The sequence below is a fragment of the Protomyctophum bolini genome, assembly GCF_963924005.1.
Source record: "Protomyctophum bolini genome assembly, chromosome: 16".
In the NCBI taxonomy this organism is placed as follows: Eukaryota; Metazoa; Chordata; class Actinopteri; order Myctophiformes; family Myctophidae; genus Protomyctophum; species Protomyctophum bolini.
The window spans coordinates 7,380,917-7,397,596 of NC_137877.1; the positions used below are offsets into that span (position 1 = coordinate 7,380,917).

The window sequence follows — 16,680 nt, forward strand, 5'->3', positions numbered from 1 at the left end:
AAACATAATGTAAAATCATGTTTTAAAGGTAAGCATATACTAAGCTCTGAATCCACTATAGGCCAACGGCTGCACAGCATACCGGTCCTTGTGAGGTGCCAACAGTTCAAATGTATAGCCGCACACTCGTAGCTGCCAATGCCAAACGTTTTATACGTTTTTCAGGTATACCCTACCCTGAAGAAGGCAGTATTTCTGTCCAAAACGTTGGTTTCTTTTCTCTGTGTCCTAATGAACTTTTGGCATTGGCAGCTACGAGTGTGCGGCTATACAAATGTCCTCTTCAAGCTCTGAATCCAGCCAAAATCCAAGATATTTCAATGAGTAAACTTTCTCAAGATGAGAGATTCCTCGATGAATTGAGTAGCAAGGAATGGAGAAGAATGGAAACAAACTGCTAATAAAGTATACAATCAATAAAAAGAAAATGTAAAATGTGCTTGGTGTTTTTGAATATGAATAAATTTAGGCTAATTAAAGATTAGGCACTACTAATATTGGTTAAAGGTAGTAAGTAACGTTGCTGAGGCTTAGCTTAGGCTAAATTAGGCCATAGCCACTTGCCCAAATGTGATGACCTCATCACACATTTGTGGTGACGGCTATGGCCGTTTTTAGCCCAAGGCAAAACTAATACTTGCAATGGATTCAGAATCATGAAAACCCCCTAGTTTGACACGTCACATGCTGTATACTTAAAGCATAATGATTTTTTTTAAGGTTGTTATTTAATGGTACACCAACTTTCAACCCCTGAATTTACCGTGATCCACTAATTATTTAATTTACCATTTTTAATATGATATTTGGATAATCCTAAGTATCATAAAAAACCTTGAACCAATTTATTTTGGGTCACACCCCTTTTTATCTGACTGTCCTAACAAACACTCGATAGCAATGACTACAAAACATATGGATGGGTCTGGTGTCGCACATTTAGTATCTCCAAACGTTATAGCTCAGCTACCCAGACAGGCAGGCACTACAGATTCAGTGAAAGCCACCGCCAAGTGCCAAATAGAAGCCAATTCTCAAAACAAATCATCAACCGCTGTTAAATATGTCCCGTGCACAGAAAATACCCCCCAAATGGGCCAAAAGTAAAACGTTGGTTTATCGAGGAGAAAAAAGCATCTGCCGTATTTAGAATTTGAAATAAACATTCATAATAAGCTATGTTTTCATTATCTTAACATTAATCCTAAATGTTGATAATGAAACATGCGGTGTACTCACAGTAGTATTAATATATTATATGCTACAAGTGCCAGACACATTTTACATGCGGCAATGTCAAAAGCTATACATTTATCTCTGTTATTATTATTTGTAACATAACCATACACCATACTGTACCAACCATACCATAGCAAAAATAAGTCGCAGCGTCATTATCATGTGTGTACAGTCAGTGAACAGCGTCTCATTTTCACCTAATTTAATTTTCCTATCACTTAAATACCTCAGTATTTATCAATTTTTAACACATTGACCCTTGCCAGCCCATGTGTTTACATTTAAACTAAATGAACACTGAACATTTTACTATGTGGCCTACCTGGTCTCCTCACGTCCTCAGTGTTTTCTCCTTCTCTGGGCACCTCCGGTCTGCCTCAGTCTTCTTCAAAGACTTCAGACTTTCTTCTTCTTCTTCTGTCTTCTTCTTCTGACTGCAGTCTTCTTCCCCTGTCATAAGAACTGGATTAGCATTTACCAAATTGCACACAACTGCTGCATTTAAAGCACATGAATATACTTCCGTCAAATTATGCTTCCATTTAGATAATATTCCATTTGAAACAAATACACCAGACAAATACCCCTGAGACTTGGTGGGTAGAAAAAATTAGATACATACTGTTTATACAATTATACATACATTATTAAACTGAAATGCAGTGTTATACAGCTTATCCTGAGGTTCACAAAAGGGAAGAAAAGGAACTTGCATCTTGATGTCTGTCTCTTGTCTATAGTACAGTTCATATTTATAAACAACCAACACCACTCCCTGGCGCCCTTTTCTCAAAGCCCGGTAATTTTCACACGGAAGCATACAAAGACTTTCCGTATCCGCTCTAGAACGGATCTACAACCTGCAGAGCAAATTAATCCCTAGCGCTGTAGTTTTTTATTTGATAGAAGACGCAGAACTACAGGAATTTGGGAAGATGGGAGACGACTTGGGCGATGAGTGGTGGCAACACGAGGGTAACTCAGGTATTTACTATGATGAACACCCTTACCTTTATGCTCCATGTCGCTGTGAAGGTCTTCATACATGCTCCCGCTCATATTAACAGACTTGTTAACAAGCAGTTGTTAGTGTTTAGCGTCACTGACTGCGCGTAGTCGTGGCTAGCTAGTTAGCTGTTCAAATGCTAATTCGGTTTACGTTTATTATAGCAGCTGTCAAACAAGTGTCAATGAGAAGTTGGAAATGACAATAAACTCCCGTTCACACTCAGTTTACATGTCTTTTAAACGTGCTATTTCGACTGGAGTTTCACGTGCGTGCATGAAGTCTTCAGCTAACACACCCGGCTTGTTGTCATGTACACACGTGGGGTCAATCACGAACATGATTATGCTGTTAGTTACATCATGATTCGTCTGCCCCGCCTTTTATTTTGAACCAGACTTGTCTTTTGTATCGCATATTTAATTACAGCAACTTTAGTTTATGCGTTCATCTGATGATTATATATTCTTCCAGGAGCTATTTTCACAGTGCACTTCTTGGTTTTCCGGCAGACTAGCAGTGCACAGTTCACTGTGCGGTGCATACCGATAGAGGGCAGCCCTGCACTGTTACATTATGATTTATTCATTTTAGCCTGCCCTAACTCCACAGCAGCACTATAAGGTCGCATTCTCACCTAATACTTCGGTAGACTCGAATGCGTATGGGAGGAGAAATGGGATTCTTGCATATTTAATTGGCTACGGTTTGCCTTCACACTGTCATGATCCGCAGCAATTGGAAACGCAGCAGGGGGGACCTTTATCAATGTGTTACATTCATAAACTAGCCTACACAGTGAAATGATAAATCTATGGTGATAATTATACTCATAACGTGCATTATGTGTCGTGCCGACGGTCTGGGACTGCCCCCCCCTCTCTCGCTCTCTCACTATAAGCACGCAGCCACGCACGCACTGTTCTTTTGGGCATGGAGGCACAGCGCTGAGCGCACTGATATAACAGACAGCAGCGCAAAATGTTTACAAGTTTATCGAGATGAAAGTTCCTACTCCCCACTAGTCCCCACGCAGTGACAGCACTCCATGTTTACGGCACGCACAGACAGACAGAATATTCTGTAGGCTATAATACTATTACACTGCACTGCAGTGTTTGTGTTTTCTTAAGCAATTGATTAATGTACTCGTCCTCATTTCGATCAGGGCTTCAGTCTCCACTCTCCTCATTCGACCACGTCTATCCACGGTAACGGGACATCTTTGCGCTGCGTAAAATATGCCTTCTCCGTCTCCAACTGTGTTCAGCTCCTCACCCGCCTGACGTATGTTTGCTTCATTTCCTGTATTTGCTGCGGATTGCATTCACACCTGCACCGAATCGTAGTCAAGCGCGATTGGAAGCGAAGCGAAACCCCCGTTTTTGCTCGGAGTAAAATGCGGTTCTTTGTTGCGCATTAGGATTCGAAAGAGCCTTCACACCTGCCAAACGAAGCGCACTTTCTGAAAATGCGCAGCAGGATTCGTTTTAATCGCAGCAAAGCTCTCTGGTGAGAATGCGACCTAAGTCAGGGGTTGCAGTTTGCAGTTGCACAGTGTTTCAGAAGATGATAAAATCACATTTCAATCATGTATTTTCATTTATTAAAAGCATTTATTTGGATTGGCTGTACAAATGTTTACTATGGTCACATAATTAATTTCACAGGTTGTTGTAGTAACATAGGCTAATTATCAAATTCTGTAGGCTAGATGGATAGTTTGTTCATATAGTGTTGAATCATTTTTTTTCTACAGGCTCTTTGGTTGAAAGATGCTCATTATATATGACAATTAGTTAATGGATAATGTTAAAGGACCTTCTTATAATATGTCCTCACTAATAATTATGATAAAATGGCACTATTTTTTTCTACTCAGTCTGTGTCTCAGTGGGCAGTTCAGAAACCCGTCCACCAGTGACATCATCGATGGGGAATCCATCAATCCAAGCTAATAGAAACTGCAGGCTTTCTAGTTGCAATGCGAAAATGGAAGCCATCGTTCTCACAATAATAAAAACAAACAAACATTTTTGTTAAAAGTTAACGATGCCTAACGATGATGTCCCTGGTGGATGGGTTTCTGAACTGCCCACAGCCCTCCTTTGAGACACAGACTGAGTAGAAAGAAATTGTGCCATTTTATCATGATTATTAGTGAGGACATATTATGTGAAGATAGGTTGAAAAGTGGTGAAGTGGTCCTTCCAAGTTAATACCTGTCCTGCCCAATTTCTACAGGCTGAAAAAGAATGCATTGTGTCTATAATCTATGTTGTAGATGTAGCTTTAGGCCTGTTGGGCATTCTCAAGCCAGTGTTTTTCCCTGTATACACGGTGGGATGTTTTATATTATTCGGTCCAGTATTCATAGCTCTGTTGTTGGTCCCTCTGTTGAAGCTGTATCCTTTAGGCTTGGGAATCCTTGTTGGGCCAGGTTTCTGGAGTGACTCCATGGCCATAGGGATCTGAACAGAGGAAACAGAAACATGGCAACCTATTAGGCAGTATTATCTGGAAATATTCTTAAAGGTTCTGTTTTAATTATCCCTGACGGTGTTTATAAAGGTTGATTTAGGAGTGATGTAACTAAAAGTGGATCCTTGAATGTGGACGGACACACACACACACACACACACACACACACACACACAGATGAAAGTAGTTGTGCACATTTGTTTAGATTTACCATGATTGATGACATTTTATTCTTCATCCCATGTTTATAAATCAGACAAGGTAGGGATGAATGGCACGGATGAAGTGAATGGATAATAGTTTGACATGGAACATGAGAATAACTTAACTCTGAGCTTTAGGTTGGAATAAACCTTGACGTCTTTAAGAGCACATACTGTAGTAGAGAATGGATTCTGGGCTCACGAGAGCAGTCCACCTTTTACGCTGATGTGTCCTGTGGCTAAATGTGCAAATGTCACACTCAAACGCATCGTCTCCCATGAGCCTTCTGTCACGCTATAATCAGCCCAAAACTGTTTGTCAAATGCCTCATCTGGCCTCGGCCTCGCCAGCCGGTGATGTCAGGGTGGTAAACGCTCCTTCACATTTGTCATCGTCTATCTGTTAGGGAGGATGGCTCACTCTCTGGCAAGGATCCCTCGGCTCCCTTGGGAGACTTTTTTTAATGGCCCCGTATACAGCCCTATGGTCTGTTTGTTATCATGATGATACTCAGTCAAGCAACAGGGACAGCCTTTCAGTGCACATAAGCTATAAGGAAACCTGATTCCACGTATTCCGCTGAATAACCAATTTATTAGGTATGACTCAGGCTCTTGTGTTAAAGTTGTTCTTGCCATTAGCCAATAATACTTGCAGTTGCTGGGCTGGTCTGTTACAATGGAAAAGTTGATGGCAGATTTGTTAGTGTTGTGTGCATAACACTGCATACTGTTGAATGAATATAAAGCATATAACACCCCTTTTTCTGAGACTGAAAAAAAAAGGAAATATGCCAGAACTTAAGATATCAATTAATTAACATAAGATTTATCCCTAGTCAGTTCTTCACAGACATGATTGGCTGCGTATGTATGTACCCAACAGGGAGCGTTTGATGTTTAGCTGACTTTTCCAGTGTATCATTCATGGGATAAGACTTCAGCCTTCACACATGTGCAGTGCATGTTTCCCTACAAGTGCATACTGCATGCACACACACACAAATTGCAGGGAGAGATGGGTGGTGACATCAGCCTGTGAATCTTAAAGCCTAGTTTATACTTTGTTGTGCGCCGGCCGGTGTCACACGCCGAAAATAGCTTGCAGCACGTCGCATAGCGATGGACCATGGTTAACTTGTCAACTTGTACATCAGCTATATTCGGCACTCAACACCATAGTATGATGAAGTATAAATTAACCCATTCTGACCTGAGATCAGATTCACACGAGGTTTCTGCTGGACACACAACTGGTCTGATGAACCCATTCTGACCTGAGAGCAGATTCTAAAAAATGTCAGTCGTTTTTTCAAAAAATAGCAGACCTACAAGCTCGTAGCGCGCCACTCGGTGGCGCGCTATGAGCTTGTAGATCTGCTATTTTTCAATGGCTAAAGCATGACATGATGCTAAAACCAAAATGGGTTCCCGTTCAGAATGGGTTAACTTGTCAACTTGTACATCAGCTATATTCGGCACTCAACACCATAGTATGATGAAGTATAAATTAAGCATAATGCATAACTGAGCCCAGCAAACACATGTTGGATTTTTGCATTAATATTCAATGTGTTCCTCCGGTTACACTGCAAATCTTTGATGAGAATTAAAATTGGCCGGTTCATTTAAAAAAATGGCTCAATTGTTGCTGTTGGCTGAAAATGTATTTTGTGAGTTGTTGCATAAAGATTGTAAATTCCTGGCTTGGCCGTAGCTGTCTCAAAGGGTGCTCAAAGTGCTCAAACATGACAGCTGTTCATCTAATATTTCACTAGAAGTTAGAAAAGGCTGTTATACTGTGTAATCGGCAAAATGGGACAAAATGGCATGTTGCTCGACTGTAATGTTTGACTGCATGTAAACTTTGTGCTTGGATGTGTACCATGTCACTCGGTCCACCTAATTGAAGCTACAGTACCATATATTTTATATAGACTTCAGATCCGATAATTAGCTTGCAGAGGGCAAACTAACTAAACGTGTACGAATAGAGTATGGAGTATTTTAGGAGCATTGATGTGTTTACCTTCTTGAGGTCAACCAATAAGGTCAAGTGTAATTAATAAAAGACCACAGTCACATCAGATTTAGTTTTATAATTAATATTCTTTCTGCACAATAGTATTGATTTGTACACAGTTGCTGCTAATTGGTATTGTGGCATGATTTGACCAATACACGTTTAAACAAACGCATGCCAAAACTGCCAAAAAGTATACTGAAAGAATGAAATAAATGAAATCAAGATAAATCACTTTTAATGGACAGGGTAGGGAGGCAAAAACAATGAACATAACAAAAGGATAAAAGGCACATACTTTGTTGGTGGTTAGGCTGGAGGATTTCACACAAGCATTAGGTAAACAACATTTCACATACGGCACACAGGGTTGTGTAAGTGAGTTAATCTAGGCTGAATTCGGGCCCACTTCTTAGGTTAAGAATGCTTTACAGATGTAGCTGTGGAAGAAATGCCAAATATATTGTATTAATTGTTACACTGTGTGTGTGTGTGTCTGTGTGTGTGTGTGTGTGTGTGTGTGTGTGTGTGTGTGTGTGTGTGTGTGTGTGTGTGTGTGCGCGGCTGAGGGGGGGGGGGGGGGGGGCACTATGCTAGTAAGGAGGATGGTTGAGGGATGGGTGATTTAATCAGGATGGGTTTGGGGAGTGGACTTCACTTGTTAATCATAAAGGCCACTTACTGTAATATTTGAGGGGTGTGAGACTGGGGAGGTAGTAGGAGTTATAGTGATGCTACTGGTAATCTTGCCACCACCTCTGACGTGACAGGAGCCATTCGTCAGAATTTGAGTCCTTTGCTCTTGACGAAGAGAGTAGTATGACCCACCACCATTGGCTACACCACTCACTCCTTGTATGTAGGGGCTTCCGAGGTGGATGTGGATCTTGTTGTCCTCTGTGGTGAAGACGCTGGGACTGGTGCCGGTGCTGCTGGACCTCTGGACGTGCCAGCTGTTCTGCCGCTCTGGACTCATCCTGAAGACACTCTGGCCTGCCACGTCTGTGGGCTCCGGGGAGCAGGTGCTGACGGTCACGATCTGCACAGGGGGGCTGGTGTGGTCAGGTGTCGCGGAGCGTGATGAATCGGGACTTGTGACCTGAGACACGGGTGTTATGGTGAGTGGCGGTGACAGAGCTCTTTCGGGGCTGGAAGGGGAGCTCCTGGTTGTTACCGCTGACAAGTTAGAACTTTGTATGATGGTGATTCTCTGTTTGGGTGGGGCTCCGCTTGTTGGGATGACGGCTGTGCTGGTATAGGATGTTGCAGCGTCTGTAGTGGGGCTGCTGATCTCTAACGTGGCTGTGTTGAGTCCGTGGTCTGGTGTTACTTTGATCTGCAAGGGCTGCCCTGGTGTGTGTGTTAGCACCACGTCCCCTTTCTTGACAAGGTGACCATTTATCACCTCTCTGTTGGCGGTTAAGTGCATATCTATGCCATTTGCTGATTGGCCGCTGTATCGCCTCACATTATTTGAGTAGTTCAGGCTGTTGAAGTCTTTAACTGGAGTTGAATTCCGTCTCTTTATGGCTTGGTCCTTATTGTGGTTGGGGTCCTCATCGTCGCTTCCGTCAAACTCTAGAGGAGACAGGTTACTGTACTCTGGAGGCAGGCTCTCTGTTTGCTCAGTCTGTACCTCCTTGGTGGACTGGTGGAGGTCTGAAAAACGACGTCCATTCACACCAGGTCTCAGAGTCTTACTGAATCGTCTGTACCTCTCCAGCTCACCAGAGAGTTCCTCCATCTCTCTAGCCAGCTCTCTGTTCCTGGCCTCCTGCTGCAACAGTTTCTTATGCAGGGTGGAGTGGTCCATCTGGACTCTGGAGATGGACTCGTCTGTCCCCATCAGCCTGTGCACCTTCTCTTTCAGTGCATCTACCTCCCTGGCCATGAGTCTGGACTTGACCTGCTCCTGCTGGAGACGACGAAGGAGGTGGTGCTCCTGGTTGACCTCCTGCTTCTCTGCCAGCTGGTACTTGGAAAGCTCCTTTTTGGCCTCCTCCAGCTCTTCTGTTAGGGCCTTGGACCTCTCCAGCTCCTCCCCAAAGCTCAGTTCGAGGGACTCAAAGTCCTCCTGTACCCTTATCAGCTCCCCCTCAACCACTTCTTTCTCCTGGAGTCTTTTCCGCAGCATGTCCACCTCCTGGCTCAACTCTTTGATTTTATTATCCTCTTCTTGGCAGCCATGGTTAGAGTTATTTGACAGAGGGTCATTGATGTCCATCTCTTTCTCATCTGTTTCCCCCTTTTCCCTTCTACTTTCCAGGACCTGTGCCCTTCTCCTCAAGATGTTGACTTTGCTCTGCAGATCTCCATTCCTCTCCTCCTCTGCTTTTAGCCTGCCAAGCAGCTCATCATTTTCCTTTGCTAAACTCTTTATCCTCTCCTCCAGACCTGCCTTAGACCTCAACACCTGCTGTCTCTCCTCTCTCATTCTCACTGCCATGGATACTGTTGGAGCATTTTGCTCCTTTGGTTCATCCTCCCTCCTGCTAAGTTTTTGCTCGGCCTGATGGAGCCTCTCGGTCACAGTCTTCCTGTCTTCTACCAGCGCCACAGTGAGCGTTCGGAGTTTGGCTAGATCTTGCCTCAGTGCCCCCTCTGTTTTCTCCAGCTGTGCCTCCACAGCGTCCAGCTCTCTCACCCTGACCTTCAGAGAGTCTACCTCACCAGACAGTTGCTTGGTGATTCCTCTTTCTTTCTCCAAGTTGCTCTTCAGTGTGCCGCAGTCCTGTCTGCTCTTGCCTAAAGCCTCCTCTATCCTGTCCAGTTCACTGATTCTGCCGTTGAGCTTATCCACCTCTGCCTTCAGGCTGCGGCACTGACTGCTCTCCCTTCCCAACCTGCGGTCCAGATCTCTGCACTGGTCTCCCATGCGAATCAGCTCCTCATCCTTCCCCTCCATCTCCACCACCCTCCTCCTCAGTGCCTCCACCTCTGAGAGAAGGCCCAGCGGTGGTGCTGTCGTCGCTGCCACTCTCTCATTTGCCTCCTCCCCACGCCTCACCCTGTCCCTCAGCTCTTGGAGCTCCTCCCCAGCTCTCCTCAGGGCGTCCCTCGTCCCCTCCAGTTCATCCAGCTGACGGCTGAGGGCCGCCAGCCGCTGTCGAAGCTGCTGGTTCTGGGCATCCTCGTTGGCCAATTTGGCCGTCATGGCTTCTTGCGTTCGGTGTAAGACGGAGGCCTGACCGCGCAGCTCTGCCCGCTGTTGCAGGGCTCTGAGCTTGCCCTCCTTCGCCCGGGAATGTGTGGCGGCGAGCTCCTGATTGGCGTGGTCAGCGGCGGTGGTGAGCTCTTGGACACGCCGGCGCTGCTCTTCCAGCTGCTCCGTCAGACTCTGCTGCTCGTTAACGACCAACAGGGCGAACGCTTTGAGCTCAGTCAGTTCCTCTTGCAGGCCTGAGGCCTCTCTGTTACTCTCTTCCTCCTTTCTCTCCTGGTATTCTTTGTCCTTTACAATCAGCAATTTGAGTCTGTGGAGATAGGGGACAAATAAATCATGTTAGTTAAAAAAAAAAAAGTGAAATGCTGGTTTATTGGCCTGGTTTATTGTATAATTGACTTGATTTATAGTAGACATTAAGTCAACGTTCTTCTGTTTACAATTCTCTTGGACAATTAACTATTCCTTTTTCTCTTTTCCACTGTGAACGCTTCTTACATTACAAACTGCTTTCCTCCAGGAAATAATACAGCAATTACATAATTTATTCACAGCTCTGTAGAGAAGGTGCACACACTTTCACGTTGTTCATATATTACTTTCTCTGTTCATTATGTTTGCACCTATCAAAGAGTATGTAAATGTCTCTCTGTGTCTACAGGAACGTGTCATTATAGGTCCTGTGTTTTCTTGTTGCTCCCTGTCGCTCGCTCTCGGGTGTGTGTATGCACTGTGCAATGTTTTGACTGGCACGACAGATGCTCCCATGGCAGGGGACATTTGTTAATTAAGAAGTTCCTCAACCCTTGAGTACCCTCGCGACTGCACCCCATCACCCTCCCTCTGTGCCCGTTTACATCCACCCTCTCTTGTGCTCAGCAGAGGCAGGAATTTCCCCTGTTCTCTATGTAATTACAGACTGGCTATGTCTTCTTGCTCATGTCACTACTTACTTACTTACTTTTCTCCAGACACACATATACAGCATACACACATAGTTATTACACACTTATTGACTTCATGTTTTATGCCATGGTGGGCTTAATCTTTTTTGTTAGCCTTATTCATTTAGTATGCCAGAGCCCATATCGGCTATCTTTTTACTTCAGAAAAATGACATGAAGGTATCAGTAAGGCCATGTGGTAACTATGGAGTGATGGTAGAACAATGTTGTATGTGCCTGATACATTACAGCATTGTTTCTCTGTAATTGATTTGGATGCTTACTGTATATGAGCCTTTTTCCTTTAGCCTAGCAATATGCATAATTCTTGCAACTTGGCATATAGCAACGAAGCTGCAGTGAATTCTAAATTGTATTTAGAATAACAATTTGTATGTATTTGACATCAGTCTACTTGTATTTTGGTTAAAGTTAAAAGCATAGCTTAGGTATAATGAATTGTAGTTGAGACATGACTGTGCTATGTATTTGTCCAAGCTAAGTGGCGCACTTGGCTCTTGTTGAAGTTGAAGCACACTTTGAAAAAGAGTAAGAAAGGGGCCGAGAACAGCCTTCAGGGATGTTGATTAATAATTAATATGTGGGCTTCTACAAAAGGCATACACCACATTCCGATGTTTAGAGAGTAAATAAATCAAGTACAGTAAGCCTCAGTAAGTCAAACCTCAAACACCCCTTTAATACTAAAGTAAATTTAAAGAAAGTGTTTTTGTTGCTAGTTTATACAGGTTATTAAAGTCAGTCGAATTCAGATATGCTTTCTTCTAGTTTCTTCTTTCAAATGCTTGCCGATAAACTTGCAGATAAGCTTCTAATAAACATTGGTGGTGGACTGGTGGTAAGTTGCAGACTGACTAGCAGGCTGCACCCAGTAGTTTCACCGTCACATCTTTCTTAATAATTAACACAAAATGCAGGTCTGTAGAAAATAAAAAATATATATGACTAAAAAGGCCTAAGATTAATTTAAATGAAAATCACAGCCGATGTATTTACTTAAACTCTCCAAGAGTTATTTAACCTAATTTAGACTCACTCAAGAATATTCAATTTAGTTTCTTTGGCATCAAAGATACAAAGAAACTGCAGATGGCTTGGCTGTTAGTTACGCACGCTGTGTTCAAAAGGTTTTGTCATGCTTCTAAAGGCATGTTGAAGGCTACTTTCTGCTCTTGTTCACCAGTCCTGTGGTTGTTCCTACCTGTGTTGTTGGGCTCTGTGCTCAATATCCGCAGAGAATAGATTCTATTTCCTATGTTCTCCCACCTCTCTCTCTCTCTCTCTCTCTCTCTCCCCCTGTCCCGGCGTTCCCAGCAATGTGGACATTCCATCCGGAAAACCAAACATTATGAGAAGTGCTCTGCACACTGAGCCCCACTGGCAGCCCAAGGCGCCCATTACATCATCAGCAAGACCTTATATGGGACTGTACAGTCTCCTCAACTCTCTCTCTCTCTCTCTCTCTCTCTCTCTCTGTGTGTGCGTGCGTGCGTGCGTGCGTGTGTGCGTGCGTGCGTGTGTTCAGCCCATTCCAGATGAGGTCATGGTGCAGCCATGCCAGATAGGCTGATGGGAAGGACAGAGGATGTGTGTGTGTTTGTGTGTGTGTGTGTGTGTGCGTGTGCACAAGGAAGCCTAACTCTCAATCAGAATTCAAACTACAGAGGCTAACACTTTCAATTTGCCGGATTAGCCTGAGTAAACTTGTTAACAATGGAGCCAGGCTACATGACTGTGAGGTCTAGCATGCCGCCCTCCTAATAAAAGGACTTGTATGTGCCTTGTGCGTGTGGACCGTGGAGCGCGTGTGCGCTTAAAGAGAAGGACATGTTTTGTGTTGTAGCTCCTGCGCCTGGGGCCTGATAACCTGAGTGAGAGATGACATCATCTCATCGCCACACAATTACATCCATATGTCTCTCTCTCTCTCTCTCTCATCCACACAGTCTGGCTCTAGCTCGTTCACCCTCAGCCTCCATCCCACCTTCATGTTTTTCTTTTCTTGTTTTTCCTTTTTTTTCTTTTCGCTACTCGTATCTTTTTCTCCCGTTCTTCTCTTTCCTTGTATAGCCCTGTATTCATCTCAATTCTACTCCAGCCCTCCCTCGACACCACTCTGATCTCTGCCTTTCTGATGGATTATTCTAATCAATGCAAGGTGCTCGGTGGGAAGTAGGGACGAATGACGGATGATACCCCCATTGCTCTCACTACTAGTCATGCCTGTCATGATAAGAATGACAAAAATCGTCATGGGGGGAAAAAGGGTCCGTCTCCTTCACCTTTATGCTTGCTAGATCACACTCCTCCTAATGCTATAGCCAAGTGCTGCAGAAGGAATACAAATCGGTCTGACTCTGGCATGCATTCCCAACTGGGAATGGTTAATATGGCTGGTCGTTCTTGCTTTACAGGAGGAAATACACGTCTTTTTTTTGTGCACAACTCTGAAGTCCACTCCCCAATTAAGGGTGAAATATTTCCCCTGTGACTTTTCGTCATCGGGCAACTATTTGCAAAACAGCCCAAAGACCTGCTGGAAACTTCTATTTATAGACGTGTCAGCCAGTCCACAGCTGGCACCCTTATCAATCAGGGGGGGCTGGGGGGGTATTTTTTTGCTATTCATCTATATATTATCGTTGCTGCCGTGTGGACAACTTGTATGTCCAAGACTGTTCCATTTTTTATCATTATTTTAAAAACATTAAAAAATAGTGACAATTCCCAATCTACAAGCTCACAATGCATCGCATCATGACTCATTGTGTTACTTTCACTACTTTTGTGCGACACTCTTGTACGATGAAGTAGGGCATTATTTTAAACAAAAAGGTTCAAATATCAACATACAAGGTTTCTGCCCAACTGCAACAATATATGCAAATTGATGATATGATTTGGGCACTGAATGCTTTATTCTGTGACGGCCACTGTAGCATATATACGTTAGAAAAGACGGGCAAGTAAGGCAAGTTATTTCTCTGAAGTTAATGGAATGTGAGAAAGCGAGTCCTCCACACATTGCTAAACATTTCTGTCCACAGACCAACTCTTAAAGCAGGGTTCATGAGGTCCCGTTTCCCCTCAAGGAGGGACTGGCCGCTTCATTGCTTGTCCTCAATTACATGCATGATGATTGGATTCCTCAAAGGCATTTCCAGGAAATCCCTCAAACATGGCGGCATGTAATAGGCCAGTTGTGTCGAGACTGGACTCTTGCCTCAATCCTCATTGCTCTCGCTGTATATATTTTGGTGTGTGTGTGTGTGTGTGTGTGTGTGTGAGACTGTGTGTGTGTGAGAGAGACTGTGTGTGGCTGTGAAACCTTTTTTTCCCGCAATCTGGGAACCTATCGTCAACCCGCCCAATTCTCTGTGTAGAGACCGGATCACGGCCCATTCAACTTCACATTCAACACACACTTTCCATTCCTAACAAACAACTCTACATGATGGTGCAATGGGAGTTGCAAACAGATTCAGCTGCAGAGCTCTGTCTCTGAGAGATTGTTTTTTTTTCCATAATAGTAATAGTAAGCCCTACTTCATCATACAAGAGCGTTACACAAAAGTAGTGAAAACTGCACAACCTCACAGCGTGTCATATCGCAACGTGTTGTGAGCTTGTAGAGCTGCTATGTTTTAATATAATCAAACGGGAACGGTCATGGGCATACAAGGTGTCCACCCGACAGCACCAATTTGTGAGTGCTGAGTCCCCCAGCGGTTGGCCTTTGCACTATGGCAACAGGACGGATCACCGAGGATGCTCTGAGAAAAAGCAGTGTGGACAGGGAAGATATCCCAAAGGCAAGACCTTTTCTCTGCCCCTTATCAGCAGGCTGATGAAATTAAATGGAGCTGTGCCGCCCAAACATGACCTCCCCTGTACCCAGCAGAGGTAACGAATGGATCCAGACGGTTTGAGATCCGAGAGTGGTTCTGTTCTGGCAGGCGTCACCACTTCCAGACTCCAATGGTAATTCCTGCTCTCTCTCTCTCTCTCTCTCTCTCCCCACTGACACATTACTGGCTGTGCAGGCTGATGGTAGATGATGTGTAAGTGTGTGGGATGGACAGAGCAGCTGTGGGTATTGCCAAGTTCACTTTGTCCTGTTCCTTTTTGGGCAGAACCTGCACAACACTTCCTCCACTGCGAACCAAGTGGAAGTGAGCAATGAAGAAAGCATTGCATGCATTGAAATTTCAAGACTTCACACACACATTAAAGCTGCTGTAAGCAATAATATGTCAGTTTTAATGACTTTGGTTTTTATTTATTTTTTGGTATTCAGACAGCCAGCAATGAGTACAACGCTCCCAAAAAATGTAGTCTCTGTGACACATCTAGGGACCACAATCTGCATTCAAAGATGTTTCTAGAAGCTTTGTCATTGGTCGAAAAAAAAAACCCGGTCGAAATGACTATAACCAATCAGGAAGTAGACAGGCAATTTGACCAATGACAAAGCTTCTAGGAAAATATTTGAATGCAGATTGTGGCCCAGAGACAAAATGTTTTTGTGGAGTGTTTTACCCATTGCTGGCTGTATGAATACCAAAAGATATATAAATAGAAAGGTCATTAAAATTTTGATATATTATTGCTTAAGGCACCACCTTCCTTAACCCACTGCACTGTTCTGGGCTGGGGTACAGAACATTAAAGTGTAGATTAGAAGGGCTTGCTTTGGAAAAAAAGTCCGAAAGACCCACATTCATAGCCGCCTTAAACAACAGGCCAGAGTGATGCAGTCATGCAATGTTATTATTGTTCTAAACTTCTAATATAACAAGCAATATTACTGCTCTTATTATGTGCTATTGTACTGTATATGTACAGTACTGCTGTGGAAAGGAATGGTTGGTGCCACGGGGGACAATAAAGGCTAGTCTCATCATCTTCCTCCATCTGCCTGCCTGGATTTCTGACAAAACAAAAACGGAAGAAAAACTATATTGAAGATGATGAGTCATAGCCATACTAATTTAGGGGTGAAAATATGAAAGAGCTCTGAAGTGGTTTGCGGATGCAGCTTTTAGTTTGGGAAGTGTTGGTGAATCAAATGCCTGAGTGAGTGGACAGGTGAAGAGAAGAGAACATGCATGTGTGGTGAACATGTGTGTATGGTTAACATTGAGAACCAGTTAGCTCAATGACAGATCATAGACGATGTACACACACACACAGGCTTTAAGCATGCCCCCCGATAGATGAGGTTGGAACGGTCTGTTCGGCTGCATTCTGATGAGTCAATGTAATCACTCTTAGACACGCAACAGGGATCGCACCACGTCACACTGCTATTATCATTGACTACATGCTACGATCTGGCCCGTGCCTCTTAAATCAACATTCAGGATGTTACAGTTGAAGTGTATTTAATTTTGTTTCCTGTGTGGGTGAGTGATTGAACTGAGACATGACTCCGTTATGTATTTGTCCAAGCTAAGTGGCGCACTTGGCTCTTGAAGTTGAAGCACGCTTTGAAAAAGAGGCCGAGAACAGCCTTCAGAAGAGGAGGAAATTATTTTGGTTAAATATTTAGGATACTATTACTACTGAGCCCAGATGTAACAGTAACGGCGGGATGAGCT

The 16,680-nt window shown here is 43.7% G+C and overlaps 2 protein-coding genes across 4 annotated transcripts in view; one reads left to right on the plus strand and one right to left on the minus strand.

Moving 5' to 3' along the window:
- The first annotated feature begins 2,159 nt into the window (after positions 1 to 2,159).
- Positions 2,160 to 16,680, plus strand: part of cmss1 (cms1 ribosomal small subunit homolog) — a 41,446-nt gene continuing 26,925 nt past the window's right edge. The window contains exon 1 of the mRNA XM_080785553.1: positions 2,160 to 2,214. Within this exon, the coding sequence (XP_080641679.1) occupies positions 2,175 to 2,214 (40 nt within the window). The 5' untranslated portion in view covers positions 2,160 to 2,174. The remainder of the gene's footprint in view (positions 2,215 to 16,680) is intronic.
- The window catches only part of LOC308330610 (filamin A-interacting protein 1-like), a 29,781-nt gene continuing 16,907 nt past the window's right edge, over positions 3,807 to 16,680 (minus strand). The window contains exons 5-6 of one of the 3 annotated variants that reach the window (XM_080785552.1): positions 7,803 to 10,425; positions 3,807 to 4,716 (exon numbers count right to left, since the gene is read on the minus strand). In XM_080785552.1, coding sequence (XP_080641678.1) covers positions 4,519 to 4,716; positions 7,803 to 10,425 — 2,821 coding nt within the window. In that variant the 3' untranslated portion in view covers positions 3,807 to 4,518. Of the gene's footprint in view, positions 4,717 to 7,634; positions 10,426 to 12,281; positions 12,502 to 16,680 lie in introns of those variants that run through there. The other 2 variants (XM_080785551.1, XR_013965506.1) reach the window with 2 other exon arrangements.